This window comes from Pongo pygmaeus, chromosome 10, assembly GCF_028885625.2.
Source record: "Pongo pygmaeus isolate AG05252 chromosome 10, NHGRI_mPonPyg2-v2.0_pri, whole genome shotgun sequence".
NCBI lineage: Eukaryota > Metazoa > Chordata > Mammalia > Primates > Hominidae > Pongo > Pongo pygmaeus.
The window spans coordinates 78,232,410-78,255,774 of NC_072383.2; the positions used below are offsets into that span (position 1 = coordinate 78,232,410).

Consider the following 23,365-nt stretch of genomic DNA (forward strand, 5'->3'; position numbering starts at 1 on the left):
GACAGGATGCCCACACCTCTTGGAGGAGGACAGAAAAGTTTGTGGGCTGGTGTCAGATACAAACTTGGCACCATCTTTGATTAGGAGCTAATGTTAGCAGAAAGATCAAGTGTCAGTCATGACCAGAGTTGTTTTCTACTGTCTTGAGAAGGTCACCGGATTGTTGCCCCTTCTTTTTTGAAACCTGATCTGGGAACCACAAACAGCCACAATGAATTGGATTACTGCCATGTGCTCTAAATTGGGCTGACAAGGCTGACTCAGTGCCAGGAGTTGACACAGGATGCAGCTTGAAATATTCACTGGGGAGAGGGTTGAGATTTCTTTTTAATTGTCAGTGATGCTATTTGAAGAGATAGGATTGAATATGAACATTGAGGAGTGAAATAAATATTTGTCATGCACTTGGATAGAGAAGATCCACAAAAGTCAGAAAATGTTCTGGGGATTACTTGGCTATACTGGGAGGCTGCTGTTCCTTTTAAAAAGAGGTGAGCGGAGGCTCACACCTGTAATCCCAGCACTTTGAGAGGCTGAGGCGGGTGGATCACGAGGTCAAGAGTTTGAGACCAGCCTGACCAACATGGTGAAACCCCATCTCTACTAAAAATACAAAAATCAGCCGGGAGTGGTGGCATGCGCCTGTAATCCCAGCTACTCAGGAGGCTGAGGCAGGATAATCACTTGAACCTGGGAGACAGAGGTTGCAGTGAGCTGAGATCACACCACTGCATTCCAGCCTGGGCGACAGAGTGAGACTCCATCTCAAAAAAAAAATAATAAAAATAAATAAATAATAAATAAATAAATATAAAAATGTGAGCCTTCTCTTTAGCATTATAAGTATAAAATTTGTTCAAATGTCCATAAAAAACAAAGGAAACTCCCTCTTATGTGCAAGGATATGTACAAACATAAACACAGTTTCTTTTATTTGTATGTGAATTTGCAAGCTGCACCTCACTAGAGCTGAACTTTTGTTATATAAATAAAGCCATCTGGTATATCCAAAGAATTTCAGTCTGTAGAGAATAGGATCATAAACAATCGATCCTCCACAGACCTTTCAGTATTTTTGTTTGAGTAAAGCTTTCCCACAGCTCTGCTTTAATTATTTTATCTGTTTTTAATCTTCTAAGGATTTTATAATTTATAGTTAGCCGTGTCTCTCCCATCAGGTGTCATCCTCCCTTTCTCTCTGCCATCCCTCTGGTTTAGATCTTCATTACTTCTCAGATGTCTCTTGTATTATTTTCCTGTCCATGTTTCCCTCTAATTTAATGTCTTTGTGTGAGTGCATAGGGAGAAGGTCTACTCCACCATTTTTTGGCAATGTGAAGAACAGTGCATACTTTAAGGCTTTTTGGTTAATGAATCATAAATAGATACTCAGATTAATAGAGTCTGGAAGAAGGAAGTATAGGATTCCATTTTTCTGATGGGAAAATGAAACATGGAGAGCCAAGTTCAAGGTCCCATGTCCCACAACTATTAACTGCTAAACGTAATCCAGATTTTGTGAATCCCAGTTGAATACTCTTACTCAACATTGTCTTTAACTTAATGTTTATTTTCTTTTAGGCATGGATAGCAAACATGCCTCTGAGTAAAACAAAGAGAATCCAGTCTTTGACCAATTGACCAAAGAAGACCCAGCAGCTGGGAAGTTTGTCAAGTCTCATAAGAATGAGGTTGGATTTTTTTTCTTTAACTTCTTCTGTCCCCTTTAGCAAAAATTGTTTAGTACTAATTCATTTCTTGGAAGAAGTGAATTTCTAGGGAGCTTCTGAAATGACAATATAGTTATCTGAAAGACCAAAAGAGATAGATTGCAAAACTCGTATTACTGAATGTTGGGGCAGCTTAACACTAATGCCTGAGCCCCATACCTAGAAAGTAGAATTTCACTGGCCTAGATGGGGCTCTCCAAGATAAATCTAAATATGCAGGCTAGGTTTGAGAATGACTATTTGATGCACCTGGAGCATATCATTCACAAGGACAGCAGGTCTACAGATTCTCATCTTTCTCCTAGGGTGGTCTTCTTTGCTCAGGAATAATTTGAAGTGAAACCAAGAAATCAGTTAGCTATATGGGAGGAAGCTCTGGAGGGATAGAAAACAGCTAGATGTAATAAGAAGACTCACTCCAAACTGGTTTCTACTTTGTGAGACTTGACTAGACTTCCATGGTAGCTTGGGTGACTGGAAGTGGGAGACACAGGTTGACAGGATCTCCTGACTCTGACCACAGCATCTCTGGCACCATTTTTGTAGCCAGCTGAAATATTATAGATTTTGCATTTTAATTAGGATACATAGCAATGCAGTAGTTTTTCTGATTTATTTTGGCACATGATGGCATTAATAGCAAATTGTATTTGGATGTGACTTTTTGGCTGCTTTATGCATGCCTATCACTGACATTTGCTGAGTCATTTGTTAGGGAACAGGATGTGCTGTGCATCTTAACTGATAGATGAAAGAGCTTCCCCAGTCCGGTAAAATGCAGATTTCAATGAGCACAATTTTAAAATTTTTTAATGCTTAGAAGCCATAAAATAAATTCAAAGAAGCACAACAAAATAATTAAAGCTGAGTTCTACCTTTTCTTTTGGACACCAAGATATCACTGGTATCAAATCACTGTTTGCCATTTGGGAAGAACCTATTCACAGCTATATCTTTTGCCAAAACCGTGGGCAAAGTGAACACTGACATCTCAGTTTGAGAGTAAATCCAAGTTTTGTTTCATGTTAGCATCCTTAGTGGTTTCTTTTTAAAAATAGTTCTTCCTTTACTTTGTATTTCATGCTTTTCCCAGAGTGGTACCGAGGAATTTAAATAATGTTGCAGCTAACAGGGAAAGGCCAACCTTTCCACCTCAGGCATGCCAATTCACTGATTAGGCTTCCTGTTATTGCAGAAGAGTGGGCTGGAAACAGACAGGAGTAGTGTAACCCATAGGCCTTAGGCCACCTTCTCTTTACCTTCTAGGATAGATCAAACCTGGCCATGTGACATCTTCAAGTTTATTTTTCATATTGTGACTTTAAAATTATTGGATACTGGCTGGGAGCAGTGGTTCATGCCTGTAATCCCAGCACTTTGGGAGGCTGAGGCGGGCAGATCACCTGAAGTCAGGAGTTCAAGACCAGCCTGGCCAATATGGCCAAACCCCGTCTCTACTAAAAACACAAAAGTTAGCCAGGTGTGGTGGTGGGCAGCTGTAATCCCAGCTACTCGGGAGGCTGAGACAGGAGAATCACTTGAACCCAGGAGGTAGAGGTTGGAGTGAGCCGAGATCGTGCCACTGCACTCCAGCCTGGGTGACAGAGCAAGGCCTCAAAATAAATAAATAAAAAAAATCAAATTATTGAATACTGTCCAGATACTGTTTTGGAACAAGGCAGAGATGAGCTAAGTGAATTTTTAGAAACCATATACTGTGTTTCTTAATATATTCACATTTACTCAAAATAACCAAATATGATTACATTTTATAAAGTTTTATTCTGTTAGTTGTCCTTTAAAATAAGAATGCAACATTTAAACAGTTGGCCTCTTACTGGGACAGAATATTGAGATTTTATTGACAACTGGTGGTGTTAAACTAGTGTTATACCAATTACATTGTAATAGAAAGAATGATGGCTGGGGATCAGCAAGTGTAAGGCAGTCCTGGGCTCAGCTTTGCTGCTCACTAGCTCTCTGACTTTGGACAAATCATCTCGCTCTCTTGTGAATGGCAAGAGAGGAACTAGAGCCTGCTGTACCAGCTTTACATACTGTGGTGCATTAGACGAGATTTATATTTTATTGAAATATCACTTAGAATTCTAAGTGATATTTCATTCAATTTTGCTTTCAAGAAATCCATATTCACTTATAAGTTATTACATTAGCTATCCCTTAGAAGAATCGTATTTTCATCTCAAGAATATGTAGAACATTGTGAAAGAGGTACCAAGACTGATTCTAACCACTGTTGTTGTTTTCCTCCTCTTCTTTCCCTGGCTTGTGTAACTTCCATGTTTGGATGCATTGTTTTGTCACTCTTGAATACCTACAGGACATATGGCAAACTTTTTGATGAGATCAGTAGGATAAGTCAGACCTCAGAGCAAAACTTTCTGCTTAGCAGTTGTTTCTGTTCTCATACACTTTGCTGTGGGGTTGATTTTCTACCTCTGACAAAACCAGTGCAGTTCCAGGAGGGTCCCCGCCTGCTGGTCCAGTCATGGTCAACTACCCTGCCCTGACTGAGATGGCCATAGCCTAAGACCAGCCAGGGACCCCTCCTCCCCCATGGAATTCTCTCCCAGCCTCTTATTCCTAGCCCCCTTTCTTTGCTGTCACCACGTGATCTGACTTTCTCACAGAAGTTTGTGGGAAAATAGAGGCTATGTTTGCCCTCCATGTGTTTAAAAGTGAATTTCCATGCTGGAAACATTGCTTCACTAAAATAAGGTCCTAGATTTTACATAAAAAAAGGAAGTTTCTCCAAGATGCTGTGAAGCATTACCCAACTGCCACTCTGGTCACTAAAAATAAAAATAGAACGCTCTCTTAACAGGCAAGTCTTTTTGGAGAAAAATGCTGTGTAATTCTAAGTGAAAAAGAACATGAGTATTTTTGTCCAATGTCTTTGTATATTTAAACTAGGGGAAATATCTGTCAAATTAAAAAAAATTCTGATAATTGATGAAAATGATTAAGACCTAGTAAGTGGTTGTTAGAAATCATTTTTTAAATCATAAAAATCCCAGAAGTAAGTACCGTGAGTATATAGTATGTATGAAAATATTTCATGAAAAAATAAAGGTTACTACTTAGACAATCTTTGGCTGAAACTAAGAGATGAGGGAAGTGTCCTCTTCATTCTTACAAAGTATGGGCTCATTGAAAATATTAAAAAAAAAACGAATCAGTTGAATTTGAGAAAATTGTGGAATTTTTTAGCAAGATTTGGAACATTGAACATCTAGAATAGTCTCCCTAAGCCCCTTCAATTGGACAATATAAAATGTCCTCTAGATGGAGCAGCAGGCTTTTTCTTTGTTAAGACAAAGAATTCTTATTTTTGTGAAAGGAACTTCAGAACTTCATTTTAAACAGAACATAATTTAAAGAACCTTATTCTTAAGAATAAGGTAAGCAGGCCAGGTGTGGTGGCTCACACCTGTAATCCCAGCACTTTGGGAGGCTGTGGCGGGCAGATCACGAGGTCAGGAGTTCGAGACCAGTCTGGCCAACATGGTGAAACCCCATCTCTACTAAAAATACAAAAATTAGCTGGGCGTGGCGGTGCATGCCTGTAGTCCCAGTTACTTGGGAGGCTGAGGCAGGAGAATCGCTTTAACCTGGGAGTTGGAGGTTGCAGTGAGCCAAGATTGTGCCACTGCACTCCACCCTGGGTGTCAGAGCGAGACTTCATCTAAAAATAATAATAATAATAATAAGGTTAGCATATATTATTGGGAATATCCACTCTTAGTTGAAGGAAATACTATATTTCAGACAATGTAACTTATCCTCATATATGCTGGAGTAAAATGCATTTGATTTAAAAATTCTCCAGGTGAGATTCACTGAGTACATGTGCAAGAGCCAGGAAGCTATGGATGTTCTTTAAAGATGTGAGTATAACTGAGAGGGAGGAATAGTGAGGACTGAGAATGACAAGGGTTAAGGAAAGTCCTTTTGTTTAGACAGAAACATTTTCCAAAGATAGTTTCAGTGTCTGCCTAAATTGGATTTGTGAATGTGAAATATAGAAAGCTTGAAGTCATCTGACACATCCTCCTCATTTTACAAAAGTAGATGCCAAGACCCAGAGAAGTAGTTGTCATTCTCTTGTATCAGTGGAGTTAATGATGGCACAGAACAAAATTGGATAAGCAGTGTAGTGGACCTTTGTTGTTTTAGCTGCCTCTTACTAACAACACTGATTTTATTTTGGGAATTATACTCCTCCAAGTGTATGGAATCTTGGAAAGCTAATAAAGGAAGCCGAGGGGTCCCTAGATACTCCTGTATAGCCAAAGGTTAGGCATGTGACCTAGTCAGGCACTCGAGGGACTTCAGATCTTCAGCAGAGTTTTTATAAGGAAATATGAAACAGTTGGAATTCATTTATTTTAGATGATAGCCTAATATTCATTTTACTAAGTATGATTCTTCAACCTTCCTACTAGTTCTGTGGGATCTCCAATAATCCAATAGTTCCCCTATTGCAAATTTAAATCACCCAACAGAATCACCATAAGTCACCAAGAGTAATATAAGACTTATTCATATAGGGAAAATAAGCACACTCTAATTCGCCAACCAAAAACATAATCAGAATATTATGTTCTAATTCTTTTGAGTCATGACCAATTTTCAATTATAGAAAGAAGAATCTGACAATACTGCTGTAATAAATATTTGTTGACTAAATGAGAAAAAGTTTCCCATTATATAACATTATACTAGAGAGCACTCTAAAATAATATTTAATATAGCACTTACATTTATTTTTTCTGATTATAAAAGTAATACTGATTTATTTTGCCCAGGTTTATCTTAAATATTAAAAATTAAAAAAAAACCTTTTTCTTGTTTTCCTATTAGAAATCAGAAAAGGGGCAAATAAATACCAAACTGGAAACATTGTACAAGCCACAAGCCATATGATATTTGAATCAGACTAAAATAACAGTGGAATAATGAGGTCTTTACAATTTTTTTCCCTTTCAAATTCCTTCTCAAAAAGCATTTGACTTAACCCTATTATTTAGAAAAAGTGTTGCAAAAGCCTCATTTTAAAAAAATGTAATTCCTTTTAATGTACCCAGAAAGTGGATCCTCCCTCCCTCCCTCTCTCCCTTTTTAATATCTCAGAATACAATTTTTAAAAGGGAGCTTGATGTTTATAAGTTTCTTTAGGCTATTATAACTAATCTTTGGAATGATTCAACATTATATGATTTATAAACTGAAAAGTCTCATATATCAACAATGAAATCTACTAGAAACTGGCCATTCTTATCTTAATGGCATTTTAAGACAGAATTTGCAGTTTGGCTCAGCTTAGCAAGGCAGGGAAAAGAATGGTTAACAGTGAGAACACATGGACACAGGAAGGGGAACATCACACTTCGGGAACTGTTGTGGGGTGGGGGGAGGGGGGAGGGATAGCATTGGGAGATATACCTAATGCTAGATGACGAGTTGGTGGGTGCAGCGCACCAGCATGGCACATGTATACATATGTAACTTACCTGCACGTTGCGCACATGTACCATAGAGCCTAAAGTATAATAATAATAATAATAATAACAAAGAAAAAAAAAAAAAAAAAAGAATGGTTAACAGCCTGAGAGCAGGCACACTGACGTTCAGTAGTGAGCCAGCAGAGGGCTTTTCTGTACTTGCAACAAGCAACTTGTTAATGGCAGATTCCTAGCACAATTGAAGAATGATTACTTTATGAAATATAAGGTCATGCTAAAGGGAAATCAATTTCCTATACACAAGCTAAATAAAAATAAAATAGATAGGCTGGTTAGTAGAATGAAGGCAGACAAGGAATTAAAATAGGCTGGTTAGTAGAATGAAGCGTATATGATTTAATTCAGCCTAATGTTTAACTCATTAATGAGCCATCTTTTTGAAGATCACAATGTGTATTACTCAGATAGAAGTCCAGGTAAAAACTTAGCAGTTTGTGGGGCCCACTTAAGTTAGATTTTGATATAGACAATGCCCTATCATGGCTCTTTAAGGGTCACAGTGGTGTGCTGGAGCCAGCTCCTGGTGGCTCCTGAATGCCCATTATTAAATTTGGAGGAATTTTGTGAGCCAGTTGAAATCACATTAATAGCTCAAAATTGGCCATAGTGGGAGTATTTATACCATGGACATCTGCAAACACTACAAAGTAGGGTCCTCCCCTTTCCCCAGTGGAGGTTGTTAAATGGTTACCAGAATATCACTGAACATAACAAAAAAGGGAATTTTCTTGAGAACTGTGTCATCTAAAATCATGAATACATTCTCATGCCTGTTCATGCCTGTCTTGTCCAGCCCAGCTGGTATGCAAAAAATCATCCTTGAAGGTTTGATTTCCTCTTTCAAATATTGGGAGTTCAATCTGGCTCTTTCTCTACTAATAAGCAAGTGGGGTCTGGAGGTGGATTCTGGAGCCACTAGTGTTTGGTGTGCAGATGGATGAGATGGGGAGTATCTTGGTGTATCTGTGAGCCTTGGTGTATCCATGAACATTGAGCTACAGTCCCCCTCCTTTTCTCCATTGCTTAATTTGTACCCTCTGTTTAAAATGTAGTGAATGCAATTTTCCCCAGGGACGGTTATCATATCTACAGCCTTTCAACTATGCACCTTACATGACATCTATCATTGTTGATGTGATAATATTGTTATTTATAAATGTAGACAAGGTCTCAGATTTATTAACACTACACTAAGATGTACAATGAACAATTAGGTTTTTATTTTTATTTTTCTGTAGCTGACCTTATGACTGTCATTCACTGCTCTGTTTGGATGACTTAGGTAAATGTCTTTCAGAATTCCAGTCCCTTGCCTGCTGGCCCCTAGGTGTGGGAAATGGAGGGGGTTTCACTTGTCCTTGTCTGTCTCAGGGAGACTGGTTCCTCCGCCTGGACATCATTCCCCAGAGGCATGTTGGTCTCTGCTGCGGGTGTCTGCTCTGGGCTTCTCCTTAGGCTGAGGACCTCTGCTATACAAATGGTCTTCTCCCTAGGGCTCTGCTGATGTCTGCAGCTGCTGATGAAAGCCACTGTAACCCCTGCTTTGTTCCAGTTATTTTCTCTGATGATTTGGGACTGTATATCAGCTCTTACTGGCTTTGTGAGAAGTCTAACTGGACTTCCTTCTCTAGGCCAGGGCCCTCCAAATTTAACCTGAGACTGGTTAAGGCCATGAGAGGAATGGGGTGGTCGGACATGCCTCATTACGCCCTCCTCTATTTTATATTCAGGAAAAGCCAACCAGTATTTAACAACAATACACACCTTAAGTCTGATAAGAAACATTTACAATCTATTTTCTCTGAAGCCTGCTACCTGGAGGCTTCATTGGCATGATACAGCTTTGGTGTCCACAACCTCTTAGGTAACCTGGACATTCCTTTCTGTTGATAATAACTCTTTCAGCCAATTGCCAATCAGAAAATTTTTAAATCTATCTATAACTTGGTAGCCCCCCATTTCAAGTTGTCCCACCTTTCTGGACTGCACCAATGTATATCTTAAATGTATTTGATTGATGGCTCATGTCTCCCTAAAATGTATAAAACCAAGCTTTGTCTCAATCACCTTGTGTACCTGTTCTCAGAGTCTCCTGAGGGCTGTGTCATGGCCATGGTCACTCATATTTGGCTCAGAATAAATCTCTCTCTCTCTCTCTCTCTCTCTCTCTCTATATATATATATATATATATATATATATATATTTTTTTTTTTTTTTTTACAGAGACTCTCTCTGTTGCCCAGGCTGGAGTACAGTGGTGTGATCTTGGCTCACTATAACCTCTGCCTCCTGGGTTCAAGTGATTCTCCTGTCTCAGCCTCCTGAGTTGCTGGGACTACAGGCGCCTGCCACCATGCCCGGCTAAGTTTTGCATTTTAGTAGAGACAGTGTTTCACCATGTTGGCCAGGCTGGTCTTGAACTCCCGACCTCAAATCTCCCAAAGTGCTGAGATTACAGGTATGAGCCACCGTGCCCGGCCAGAATAAATTTTTTTAAATAATTTACAGAGTTCGGCTATTTTTGTCAACACCACTGAAATCTGTCTATGAATCCCTGACCATGATATTCAGCCTGCAGACTTCTGCTACTGAGGTGATTCTTAATTCAGAGGCCCTCTTACAGCTCTGAAGCAGAGGCAGGAAAGCCGATTCCACAAAAGGCACTCTAATGGCAGAAACAAAGTATGGATAAGCAAAGAGATGAGTCAAGTTCAGCTCTCCAAGGCAGCCCGCAGAGGCATGTGGTGGCATCTTTCTCCTTCCCACAGTCCCTCTGGACGTGAGCGATGGGGTTGAACTCCTTTCTCCTCTTACCTTACTGGGAACTCTATCATATGAAACTCTTAAGATCTAGTCCCTCAATCTTTCCTCTTAATATGTACAAGGGGGACATAAGTAGTATAAAATTGCTTTCTTTGGCTTTCAAACTTACTATTTTTTTTTTACAGGTAAAATACTCCATTTTGTATGTTTGAAGCTGAATATTATATTTTCCTTTCTTCCTCTTTGTTTTCTGGCCAAAATCATCTAAATCCCTAAGGAAGATTTGTGGGAGCAGGCCACATGAAATTGCAAAAGAGAAGGACATATTGATATACTTAAAATATTCTCCCTGTTACATATGCTTAACTTCTCTCACCCCCTGGAGTAGAAGCTTTTTCAGAGAAGTCTCTTCTGCTGCTCAAGAACGATTCTCTTTTGAGTATCCTCTTTTATCTGTGTCTTCAATATCTCCCTATTTGTGGTAAGCTTCCTATCAGTTTAAAAATAATTACCTGGCTGGGTGCGGTGGCTCATGCCTGTAATCCCAGCATTTGGGAGGCCGAGGCAGGCAGATCATGAGGTCAGGAGATTGAGACCATCCTGGCCAACATGGTGAAACCCCATCTCTAATAAAATACAAAAATTAGCTGGGCATGGTGGCACGTGCCTGTAATCCCAGCTACCCGGGAGGCTGAGGCAGGAGAATCGCTTGAACCCAGGAGTTGGAGGCTGCAGTGAGCCGAGATCATGCCACTGCATTCCAGCTTGGTGACAGAGCAAGACTCCATCTCCAAATAATAATAATAATAATAATAATAATATTAATAACAACCTGTATCCTTCTAAATAAAACAACTCCCCATGGACTTCATATCTATCCAAACCTGAATCTTCTCTGATGTTTCCTATCTCAGTAAATGACATCACCATCAACTTAATTAATTGTGCCAGAAAACATTATCCTTTACATCTTCTTTCACCTCATGCCCCATGCCTGATTAACTAGCAAATTCTATTACTCTGTTTCTGAAATCTGTTTTGAATTAGTTTCTTTTCTCAATTCCATACCTTCCATCCTAGACCAAATAGCTATCATCTCTTGTGAACTACAGTGGTTTCCTGTGGCTGTTTTCCTCCATTTAGCCTTGTTCTCCTTGAATACCGAGTGATCTTGAAATTAAAATATACATAACCTGTAATATGTGTGTGCATATTTATGTGCAATATATTTGTATATGTGTACATATATGCATGCACACAATACTGTTTATATTATTCCTTTGCTTCAAACTTGCCTTTAGCTTCTGTTATTAGGATGAAATTCAAAATATTACAATGGCCCAAAGCACTTGAACGACCTCACTTTGCTATACCCACATCCCAGCCTTGTGCCATTCTCTCCCTAGCTTACTTTGCTCCAGTCACAGTAGGTCTTCTATTTCCTCAAACCTACCACGCTTTTTCCTTCTTAAAACATTGACATAAGCTATTTTCTCTGCTTAGTAGAATCTTGGTTCTCTGGCTAACTCCAGTTCTCAGTTTAAAACCCTTTCCTAGAAGACCTTCTAGATCCTCCCCTTTCCTGCAAGGCCCTTTCAGGGCATCTTGTATTTTTATTTAATAACACAAGTTGCAGTTGAATGATTATTTTTATCATGATTTTAATGTCATTTTCCTCACTGAATTGTAATCTTTGAAGAGAGAGGCCATCTTATTCGTTTAGCTATTTCTTCTGCTTATCAATGGAATAATAGTGCCCATTGAATTAGTTTAATAGATGATTTGTGTAAGTTTTATTTGTATAGAATTCATACCATCTAATGTATGGTTTTACTCATAATAAATATCCCAGAACTTATATCAATAATTATTAATAATTTTCATGATCTCTTGTCTTTTTCTCTCTGCCTGCTTCTAGGAGTCTCTGTTCTCTCTTGTCTATATGAAAAGAGATCTTTGTGAGATATTTGTGTGCGGCTGCACGCAATGTAGCTCAAACCAGGAGGAAAGCCAGATGTTGGATGCTGAATTGCAGCACATTACTATCAGATAGCTTTAAACAAAATGACACTGGAAACTTAATGAATCTCAATTGCTTACAGGATCAAGTCCATACAAATTAGTTGAAACATAGGGCTTTGTATCATCTGAACTTTTCCTCCCTTTCTAATCTCATTTCCCATTACATTTCACCCCATGCTCCAATCCTTCCCACTGAGCTCTACAAGCACATCAGGAAAAGGAGATGACCATTGGCATCATCATTATCATCATTGTCACTAACAATATTTACTAAGCATTAATCTAGGTCAAATACTGCATGTGAGCCTGTGGGGAAATATAAAGATGCATAAATCAAGATCCCAGCTCTTAATCACCTATAAACCTAGTAGAAGTGACAGGTATACACATGAAAGATAAATAGGAATATAAATTAATTAAATCATAAGTGCCAAGGAGTAGTTAAGAGTGGGAGCACAATTTCCTGAGATTGAAATAGTGCCCTGCCTTAGGTTATGTGTCCACAAATAAATGTGACTGTGGAGAAACAAGGAAAGGTAAGGAGGGGGATATTTAATGTCCCACTTTTCTCTATGAAGACAATTCCTGTGATTTATCCATTGCTTTTGTACTCCTTCTTCTCCTTCATCTTCAAAGCTATTGTAACTGCAACCTGAATTCATAATACAAATGAATAGATATTTTTCAATGATTGAGAACCCTCATCCAAGACTCCTTGAGCCCTTGGCTTGTGAACTTGGGAGATGTCATTTTACAAGCTCAAATATATTAGCTTGACCTGTGGAGGGCAATGCTTAGATTCATCCACGTGGAGGAGTTAGCCTCGTCTATTGGATTGAGGCCATGCACAAAAACACTGAGCAAGAAGAGGCTTTGATAACTCTGCTTTCCCCAGGGTCTTATAGCAGAGGCTTACATTAATTTGTTCAGTCAGCAACTATTTTTGAAACACTGTGTTCAGTAATGAGGAAAAGAAGATATTATAATGTGTGTCATGCCCTCAAAAATTCATAGCAGGTAAGACGGACTCATACAGAAATAAATATATAATATACTGTGATGAGAAAAATGGCAGTGGTATGAATGATCTACATCACAGAGAAGGCTGAACACTTTGGCAATGGAGGACGCCTACACCAAAAGGATAATGTTTAAATTTAATCTAGAAGAGAAGCAAGAAATAGCTTTGCTGTGGTGGAAAAATACAGTAGATATTGGTGCCCCTTTGCCTATAGAGATGCCACAACCCTGTGGCACCTCCCATCTGTTTTCCCAGAGGTAGTAGCCCTTAGGCATAACCTATGGAGGCAAGTGGAACTGAATGCTTTCTTCTAGGCCTGGGGAATTATTTCTCTTGCCAAAGAAACCTCTTTGAGGTTGTTTCTCGTTGGAGTCTGTGTTGGTCTGTTTTGCATTTTTATAAAGGAATACCTGAGACTGGGTAATTTATAAAGAAAAGAGGCTTATTTTGCTCTTGGTTTTTCAGGCTGTACAAGAAGTGTGGTGCCAGTATCTGCTTCTGGTGAGGGCCTCAGGAAGCTTCCAATCATGGTGGAAGGTGTAGGGGGAGCAGGACTGTCACATAGCGAGAGAGGGAGCAAGAGAGCGAGGTGGGGAGATCCGAGACATTTTTTAGCAACCAGATCTCATGGTAACTCATTACCACAGGGAGGGCACAAAGTGATTCATGAAGGGTCTGTTCCCCATGACCCAAACAATTCTGACTAGGCCCTGCATCCAACATTGGAGGTCACATTTTAACATGATTTTGGAGAGGACAAACATCCAAACCCCATTAGAGTCCTCTTCACATGTTTCCTCATTCTCTTGAACTAATGGCTACCCAGGACATATACTTCTAACGGATTTCATAAATGAAAGAGAATCATCCAAAACTCTCAATCACATAGCAAGCCTCTGCAGAAGTTATGCCTGCTATCATTACACTGGCCAGAGAAAGTCAGTTGGCCAATTCAAACATCAACAAGCAGGGAAAATATAATTTTTCTACCTCACTAGGAGGTATAATAAAGGTACCTAGAAGAGCAAAGACATATCTATAATTCTATGTCAGGGAGGCAATGAATGAAGAACTGGGAATAATAACCTAATCAATTCAAAGGCATTCCTGCCTGCTGCTGTCTGCATTCTACCATCTGATTCTTAAATGAATGCTTTTATCCTGAAGCCACTCAGTGCCAAAAAGAGCCTGACAGATCTCCAATCCTGTCAGAACTTCCCTGTGTCATTGAAGTTTCCCTGACTCCCACCAATGGAGCACTTAATAGAAATCTAACTCACAGGTTCTCTTGGTTCTGACTCCTGATAGCAGAAGAGTGAGCTGGACTCAGCAGAAGGCTTGGTGGTATTGAGATAACTTCACAGCACTTCATTTCTGTTCCTTTTCGGGTTTTCACTTACAACCTTTATCTGTCCTCTTGTCTAGTATCTTTTCTTTAATTTTTTTTTTTTTGAGATGGAGTCTCACTCTGTTGCCCAGACTGGAGTGCAATGGTGTGAGCTCAGCTCACTGTAACCGCCACCTCCCAGGTTCAAGCAATTCTCGTGCCTCAGCCTCCCGAGTAGCTGGGATTATAGGCGCGCGACACCACGCCTGGCTAATTTTTTTGTATTTTTAGTAGAGACTGGGTTTCACCATGTTGGCCAGGCTGGTCTCAAACTCCTGACCACAGGTGATCCGCCTGCCTTGGCCTCCCAAAGTGCTGGGATTACAGGCGTGAGCCATCGCGCCCAGCCTGTCTAGTATCTTTCAAGGAGGTTTTTCTGGGAAAATGTACCTTTATTTTTTTGCATGTATACATTCCAATTCTCCATTTTTTTCTATGTCTAAATGGATGATTTGGGAACCTTGGAGTAGTAGACCCCCATCTAATTCATATTACCCCTCAGCAGAAGGCCATGTTATTAGTCAGGGTTCTCCAGAGAAACAGAACCAAGAGTTACTGGATAGAGGTAGTCATGGAAACCACCGCTTGTATCTTTGCTTCCTTCTGAACATCTGCTCCATTTTCCTACTTCTTTCTGCAGAATAGCTATTTTTTTGGTTATTTAATAGCATGCACATGACTGAAAAATAGTTGCCATCTCCACTTCTGCTGGACCACAAAGCTCCAGGGCCCACAACCCTATGTCAACACATGACCTTTATCCCTGTGATTTACATTTCAATACCTGAGAATGAGAATTAGATAAGTGTTAGGACTACTAATATGTTATTTTGCTTAGCATCGAGTGCCTATTCCTGGTGGCCAGAGTGTGAATGCATTCATTTTCTTTGCTGCTGTAACAAATTACCACAAATTTAATAGCTTAAAACAATGGAAAATTATCTTATAGATCTGGATACCAGGAGGCTGAAATAGGTTTCACTGGGCTAACATCAAGAGGTTGGCAGGACTGTATTTGTCTGGAAGCTGTAGTGGAGAATCCGTTTTTGCCTTTTCTGGCTTCTAGAAGCTGTCTGCCTCATTCCTGACTGCTTTTTCCATCTTCAATTTTTTTTTTCCACTTATAAGGACCCTTTCTCTGGCCCACACTTATAATCCAGGATAATCTCCCCATCTTGAAATCCTTAATCATATCTGCAAAGGCTGTTTTGTTATGTTAAGTAAAATTCACAGATTCTGGAAATTAAGACACAGACATCTTTGTTGAGGGGGTGGAGGGCATCACCATTATTCCACCAATCATAGTGAGGGTCATAAAGATGTGTTGCCAATGGAACAGAGGCTGTGAGTGGGAGGAGTTTCTCTGCATAAAGAGCGAGGTAAGAGTACCAAAATTAAATAACACATCTACTTCATTTTCCTGAACAGGAAACTGCTCGGTAGCGGGTAGTGAGATTTTCCATCCACTGTTTCTTTCCCCTCCAGTGGAATCTGTCAGCGCTCTCACATTTGTAATTTGCCTGGACTTCTTTTTCTTACTAGAATGAACTAGTATTTAATTTTCTCAAGAAACTAGATTCTCTTTTTATCATAATGCAGATGCCTAATCCCCTTAGACTTGGTGAGAAAATATGAGATGCCGTGAAGGATGGTTTGGGAATCTGTGCTTCTAATAGGTTCGCTGGGTAATCCTTACACACACCAAAGTTTTAAGAATCACTTCTGTATTCTCAGTAAAGCTGATAAGCTTATCTTGTTAGAAGAGAAGACTGAAGGAAACCTTCCAAGGGAACTAGTGTATTTTCACTGCAGCTTTTGGGAGAGAATGATAACAATTTTGCATGTAACTCAGTAAGACTCTAATTCAGGCTGGGGGTATGGGAAGAGGTCATGTCAAGATAAAGGGGAAACCTTTTTTATGGGCTGATCAAGCTTTTTTTGACTCTCAATTCAAAGGAAGGGCATAGTTCCTTCTAAGTTATGTTTTTATACTGATTTGTGCTGTGTTGAATATCACAGTAATGCCATATCTCCAAAGGCAGTTTTCCATATCAATCTTGCCAATATAGGGGAAGCAGAAGATGATAGGCTAATGTTTGACACTCCAGTGGCTCTTGTCATAAATTAGATTGCCAGGTGTCTGATTTGGAACCTTGGTGTTGTATGAAGTCATCCAGTCATGACATTTGGGATTTGACAGGTTTTGTTTTATAGTTTAAATAATTGGATCCAAGTATAGCATGTTTCTTTACAAATTTACAGTTATTTCTTTTGAAGAACTTTTGTTTGTAAGTAAGCTAAGTAAGTTGTAATTAAGTTGAAAAAGTAAGAAAGAAAATATATAAAGTAACATAGAAAATAAAAGCATGTAATTTTTGATGCTTGGTGGTTTGGTTTTAATAATATGGCAGATTACATGATATAAAAACCTTCCAAGTATAAAGTACTTGGAAGTACTGAATTTAATAAAATAGTCAACCATGTAAATGGTTGAGTGAGTTCACTAGGATGTAAGGAGTATTACCAGAGACCAAAAACAAAACAGAAACGGGACTTGGTTTTACTTTACTTTATGTTTGGGATTTGAATTTATATTCTGTGATCTGTGAACTCTTTTTTTTTTTTTTTTATGGAAAATTAAATTCTTTATTTTTGTAAACTTTTTTTGTTGTTCTTTTTTTTATTTTTTTATTATTTTATTTTATTTTATTATTATTATTATTATTATTATTATTATTATCATTATTATTATTATACTTTAGGTTTTATGGTACATGTGCGCAATGTGCAGGTAAGTTACATATGTATACATGTGCCATGCTGGTGCGCTGCACCCACCAACTCGTCATCTAGCATTAGGTATATCTCCCAATGCTATCCCTCCCCGCTCCCCCCACCCCACAACAGTCCCCGAAGTGTGATGTTCCCCTTCAGGTGTCCATGTGTTCTCATTGTTCAATTCCCACCTATGAGTGAGAATATGCGGTGTTTGGTTTTTTGTTCTTGCGATAGTTTACTGAGAATGATGATTTCCAATTTCATCCATGTCCCTACAAAGGACGTGAACTCATCATTTTTTATGGCTGCATAGTATTCCATGGTGTATATGTGCCACATTTTCTTAATCCAGTCTATCATTGTTGGACATTTGGGTTGGTTCCAAGTCTTTGCTATTGTGAATAATGCCGCAATAAACATACGTGTGCATGTGTCTTTATAGCAGCATGATTTATAGTCCTTTGGGTATATACCCAGTAATGGGATGGCTGGGTCGAATGGAATTTCTAGTTCTAGATCCCTGAGGAATCGCCACACTGACTTCCACAAGGGTTGAACTAGTTTACAGTCCCACCAACAGTGTAAAAGTGTTCCTATTTCTCCACATCCTCTCCAGCACCTGTTGTTTCCTGACTTTTTAATGATTGCCATTCTAACTGGTGTGAGATGGTATCTCATTGTGGTTTTGATTTGCATTTCTCTGATGGCCAGTGATGGTGAGCATTTTTTCATGTGTTTTTTGGCTGCATAAATGTCTTCTTTTGAGAAGTGTCTGTTCATGTCCTTCGCCCACTTTTTGATGGGGTTGTTTGTTTTTTTCTTGTAAATTTGTTGGAGTTCATTGTAGATTCTGGATATTAGCCCTTTGTCAGACGAGTAGGTTGCAAAAATTTTCTCCCATTTTGTAGGTTGCCTGTTCACTCTGATGGTAGTTTCCTTTGCTGTGCAGAAGCTCTTTAGTTTAATTAGATCCCATTTGTCAATTTTGGCTTTTGTTACCATTGCTTTTGGTGTTTTAGACATGAAGTCCTTGCCCATGCCTATGTCCTCAATGGTAATGCCTAGGTTTTCTTCTAGGGTTTTTATGGTTTTAGGTCTAACATTTAAGTCTTTAATCCATCTTGAATTGATTTTTGTATAAGGTGTAAGGAAGGGATCCAGTTTCAGCTTTCTACATATGGCTAGCCAGTTTTCCCAGCACCATTTATTAAATAGGGAATCCTTTCCCCATTTCTTGTTTTTGTCAGGTTTGTCAAAGATCAGATACTTGTAGATATGTGGCATTATTTCTGACGGCTCTGTTCTGTTCCATTGATCTATATCTCTGTTTTGGTACCAGTACCATGCTGTTTTGGTTACTGTAGCCTTGTAGTATAGTTTGAAGTCAGGTAGCGTGATGCCTCCAGCTTTGTTCTTTTGGCTTAGGATTGACTTGGTGATGCGGGCTCTTTTTTGGTTCCATATGAACTTTAAAGTAGTTTGTTCCAATTCTGTGAAGAAAGTCATTGGTAGCTTGATGGGGATGGCATTGAATCTGTAAATTACCTTGGGAAGGATGGCCATTTTCATGATATTGATTCTTCCTACCCATGAGCATGGAATGTTCTTCCATTTGTTTGTATCCTCTTTTATTTCCTTGAGCAGTGGTTTGTAGTTCTCCTTGAAGAGGTCCTTCACATCCCTTGTAAGTTGGATTCCTAGGTATTTTATTCTCTTTGAAGCAATTGTGAATGGGAGTTCACTCATGATTTGGCTCTCTGTTTGTCTGTTATTGATGTATAAGAATGCCTGTGATTTTTGTACACTGATTTTGTATCCTGAGACTTTGCTGAAGTTGCTTATCAGCTTAAGGAGATTTTGGGCTGAGACAATGGGGTTTTCTAGATATACTATCATGTCATCTACAAACAGGGACAATTTGACTTCCTCTTTTCCTAATTGAATACCCTTGATTTCCTTCTCCTGCCTAATTGCCCTGGCCAGAACTTCCAACACTATGTTGAATAGAAGTGGTGAGAGAGGGCATCCCTGTCTTGTGCCAGTTTTCAAAGGGAATGCTTCCAGTTTTTGCCCATTCAGTATTATATTGGCTGTGGGTTTGTGATAAATAGCTCTTATTATTTTGAGATATGTCCCATCAATACCTAATTTATTGAGAGTTTTTAGCATGAAGGGTTGTTGAATTTTGTCAAAGGCCTTTTCTGCATCTATTGAGATAATCATGTGGTTTTTGTCTTTGGTTCTGTTTATATGCTGGATTACATTTATTGATTTGCGTATATTGAACCAGCCTTGCATCCCAGGGATGAAGCCCCCTTGATCATGGTGGATAAGCTTTTTGATGTGCTGCTGGATTCTGTTTGCCAGTATTTTATTGAGGATTTTTGCATCAATGTTCATCAAGGATATTGGTCTAAAATTGTCTTTTTTTGTTGTGTCTCTGCCAGGCTTTGGTATCAGGATGATGCTGGCCTCATAAAATGAGTTAGGGAGGATTCCCTCTTTTTCTATTGATTGGAATAGTTTCAGAAGGAATGGTACCAGCTCCTCCTTGTACCTCTGGTAGAATTCGGCTGTGAACCCATCTGGTCCTGGACTTTTTTTGGTTGGTAAGCTATCGATTATTGCCACAATTTCAACTCCTGTTATTGGTCTATTCAGAGATTCAACTTCTTCCTGGTTTAGTCTTGGGAGGGTGTATGTGTTGAGGAATTTATCCATTTCTTCTAGATTTTCTAGTTTATTTGCATAGAGGTGTTTGTAATATTCTCTGGTGGTAGTTTGTATTTCTGTGGGATCGGTGGTGATATCCCCTTTATCATTTTTTATTGCATCTATTTGATTCTTCTCTCTTTTTTTCTTTATTAATCTTGCTAGCAGTCTATCAATTTTGTTGATCCTTTCAAAAAACCAGCTCCTGGATTCATTTATTTTTTGAAGGGTTTTTTGTGTCTCTATTTCCTTCAGTTCTGCTCTGATTTTAGTTATTTCTTGCCTTCTGCTAGCTTTTCAATGTGTTTTCTCTTGCTTTTCTAGTTCTTTTAATTGTGATGTTAGGGTGTCAATTTTGGATCTTTCCTGCTTTCTCTTGTGGGCATTTAGTGCTATAAATTTCCCTCTACACACTGCTTTGAATGCATCCCAGAGATTCTGGTATGTTGTGTCTTGGTTCTCGTTGGTTTCAAAGAACATCTTTATTTCTGCCTTCATTTCGTTATGTACCCAGTAGTCATTCAGGAGCAGGTTGTTCAGTTTCCATGTAGTTGAGCGGTTTTGAGTGAGATTCTTAATCCTGAGTTCTAGCTTGATTGCACTGTGATCTGAGAGATAGTTTGTTATAATTTCTGTTCTTTTACATTTATTGAGGAGAGCTTTACTTCCAAGTATATGGTCAATTTTGGAATAGGTGTGGTGTGGTGCTGAAAAAAATGTATATTCTGTTGATTTGGGGTGGAGAGTTCTGTAGATGTCTATTAGGTCTGCTTGGTGCAGAGCTGAGTTCAATTCCTGGGTATCCTTGTTGACTTTCTGTCTCGTTGATCTGTCTAATGTTGACAGTGGGGTGTTAAAGTCTCCCATTATTAATGTGTGGGAGTCTAAGTCTCTTTGTAGGTAACTCAGGACTTGCTTTATGAATCTGGGTGCTCCTGTATTGGGTGCATATAGATTTAGGATAGTTAGCTCTTCTTGTTGAATTAATCCCTTTACCATTATGTAATGGCCTTCTTTGTCTCTTTTGATCTTTGTTGGTTTAAAGTCTGTTTTATCAGAGACTAGGATTGCAACCCCTGCCTTTTTTTCTTTTCCATTTGCTTGGTAGATCTTCCTCCATCCTTTTATTTTGAGCCTATGTGTGTCTCTGCACGTGAGATGGGTTTCCTGAATACAGCACACTGATGGGTCTTGAGTCTTTATCCAATTTGCCAGTCTGTGTCTTTTAATTGGAGCATTTAGTCCATTTACATTTAAAGTTAATATTGTTATGTGTGAATTTGATCCTGTCATTATGATGTTAGCTGGTTATTTTGCTCGTTAGTTGATGCAGTCTCTTCCTAGTCTCGATGGTCTTTACATTTCGGTATGATTTTGCAGCAGCTGGTACCGGTTGTGCCTTTCCATGTTTAGTGCTTCCTTCAGGAGCTCTTTTAGGGCAGGCCTGGTGGTGACAAAATCTCTCAGCATTTGCTTGTCTGTAAAGTATTTTATTTCTCCTTCACTTATGAAGCTTAGTTTGGCAGGATATGAAATTCTGGGTTGAAAATTCTTTTCTTTAAGAATGTTGAATATTGGCCCCCACTCTCTTCTGGCTTGTAGGGTTTCTGCCGAGAGATCCGCTGTTAGTCTGATGGGCTTCCCTTTGATGGTAACCCGACCTTTCTCTCTGGCTGCCCTTAACATTTTTTCCTTCATTTCAACTTTGGTGAATCTGACAATTATGTGTCTTGGAGTTGCTGTTCTCGAGGAGTATCTTTGTGGCGTTCTCTGTATTTCCTGAATCTGAATGTTGGCCTGCCTTGCTAGATTGGGGAAGTTCTCCTGGATAATATCCTGCGGAGTGTTTTCCAACTTGTTTCCATTCTCCCCGTCACTTTCAGGTACACCAATCAGACGTAGATTTGGTCTTTTCACATAGTCCCACATTTCTTGGAGGCTTTGCTCGTTTCTTTTTATTCTTTTTTCTCTAAACTTCCCTTCTCGCTTCATTTCATTCATTTCATCTTCCAGGGCTGATACCCTTTCTTCCATTTGATCGCATCAGCTCCTGAGGCTTCTGCATTCTTCACGTAGTTCTCGAGCCTTGGTTTTCAGCTCCATCAGCTCCTTTAAGCACTTCTCTGTATTTGTTATTCTAGTTATACATTCTTCTAAACTTTTTTCAAAGTTTTCAACTTCTTTGCCTTTGGTTTGGATATCCTCCCGTAGCTCGGAGTAATTTGATCGTCTGAAGCCTTCTTCTCTCAGCTCATCAAAGTCATTCTCCGTCCAGCTTTGTTCCGTTGCTGGAGAGGAACTGCGTTCCTTTGGAGGAGGAGAGGTACTCTGGTTTTTAGAGTTTCCAGTTTTTCTGCTCTGTTTTTTCCCCATCTTTGTGGTTTTATCTACTTTTGGTCTTTGATGATGGTGATGTACAGATGGGTTTTTGGTGTGGATGTCCTTTCTTTTTGTTAGTTTTCCTTCTAACAGACAGGACCCTCAGCTGCAGGTCTGTTGGAGTACCTGGCCGGCCGTGTGAGGTGTCAGTCTGCCCCTGCTGGGGGGTGACTCCCAGTTAGGCTGCTTGGGGGTCAGGGGTCAGGGACCCACTTGAGGAGGCAGTCTGCCCGTTCTCAGATCTCCAGCTGCATGCTGGGAAAACCACTGCTCTCCTCAAAGCTGTCAGACAGGGACATTTAAGTCTGCAGAGGTTACTGCTGTCTTTTTGTTTGTCTGTGCCCTGCCCCCAGAGGTGGAGCCTACAGAGGCAGGCAGGCCTCCTTGAGCTGTGGTGGGCTCCACCCAGTTCAAGCTTCCAGGCTGCTTTGTTTACCTAAGCGAGCCTGGGCAATGGCGGGCGCCCCTCCCCCAGCCTCGTTGCCGACTTGCTGTTTGATCTCAGACTGCTGTGCTAGCAATCAGCGAGACTCCGTGGGCGTAGGACCCTCTGAGCCAGGTGCGGGCTATACTCTCCTAGGGCACCGTTTCCTAAGCCCGTCGGAAAAGCACAGTATTCGGGTGGGAGTGGCCCGATTTTCCAGGTGCCGTCTGTCACCCCTGGAAAGGGAACTCCCTGACCCCTGGCGCTTCCCGAGTGAGGCAATGCCTCGCCCCTGCTTAGGCTGGTGCACGGTGAACTCACCCACTGACCTGCGCCCACTGTCTGGCACTCCCTAGTGAGATGAACAGGGTACCTCAGATGGAAATGCAGAAATCACCCGTCTTCTGCGTCGCTCGAGCTGGGAGCTGTAGACTGGAGCTGTTCCTATTCGGCCATCTTGGCTCCTCCCCCTGATCTGTGAACTCTTAAGCTGAGAAATTAACGTGAAGCTCCCTGGAGCACTTGGCAGAAGTTGGTACAAAATCTTTTTTGGAGGGGAACATCCTCAACTTTGGTGGTAAAGGATTCCCATATAAAATGCC

General features: G+C 39.9%; 1 protein-coding gene across 1 annotated transcript in view; it reads left to right on the plus strand.

The window, feature by feature from the left end:
• OTOGL (otogelin like) overlaps positions 1-23,365 on the plus strand; it is a 289,364-nt gene that overhangs the window by 84,246 nt on the left and 181,753 nt on the right. Inside the window, exon 4 of the mRNA XM_054443471.1 lies at positions 1,582-1,691. Coding sequence (XP_054299446.1) covers positions 1,687-1,691 — 5 coding nt within the window. The 5' untranslated portion in view covers positions 1,582-1,686. The remainder of the gene's footprint in view (positions 1-1,581; positions 1,692-23,365) is intronic.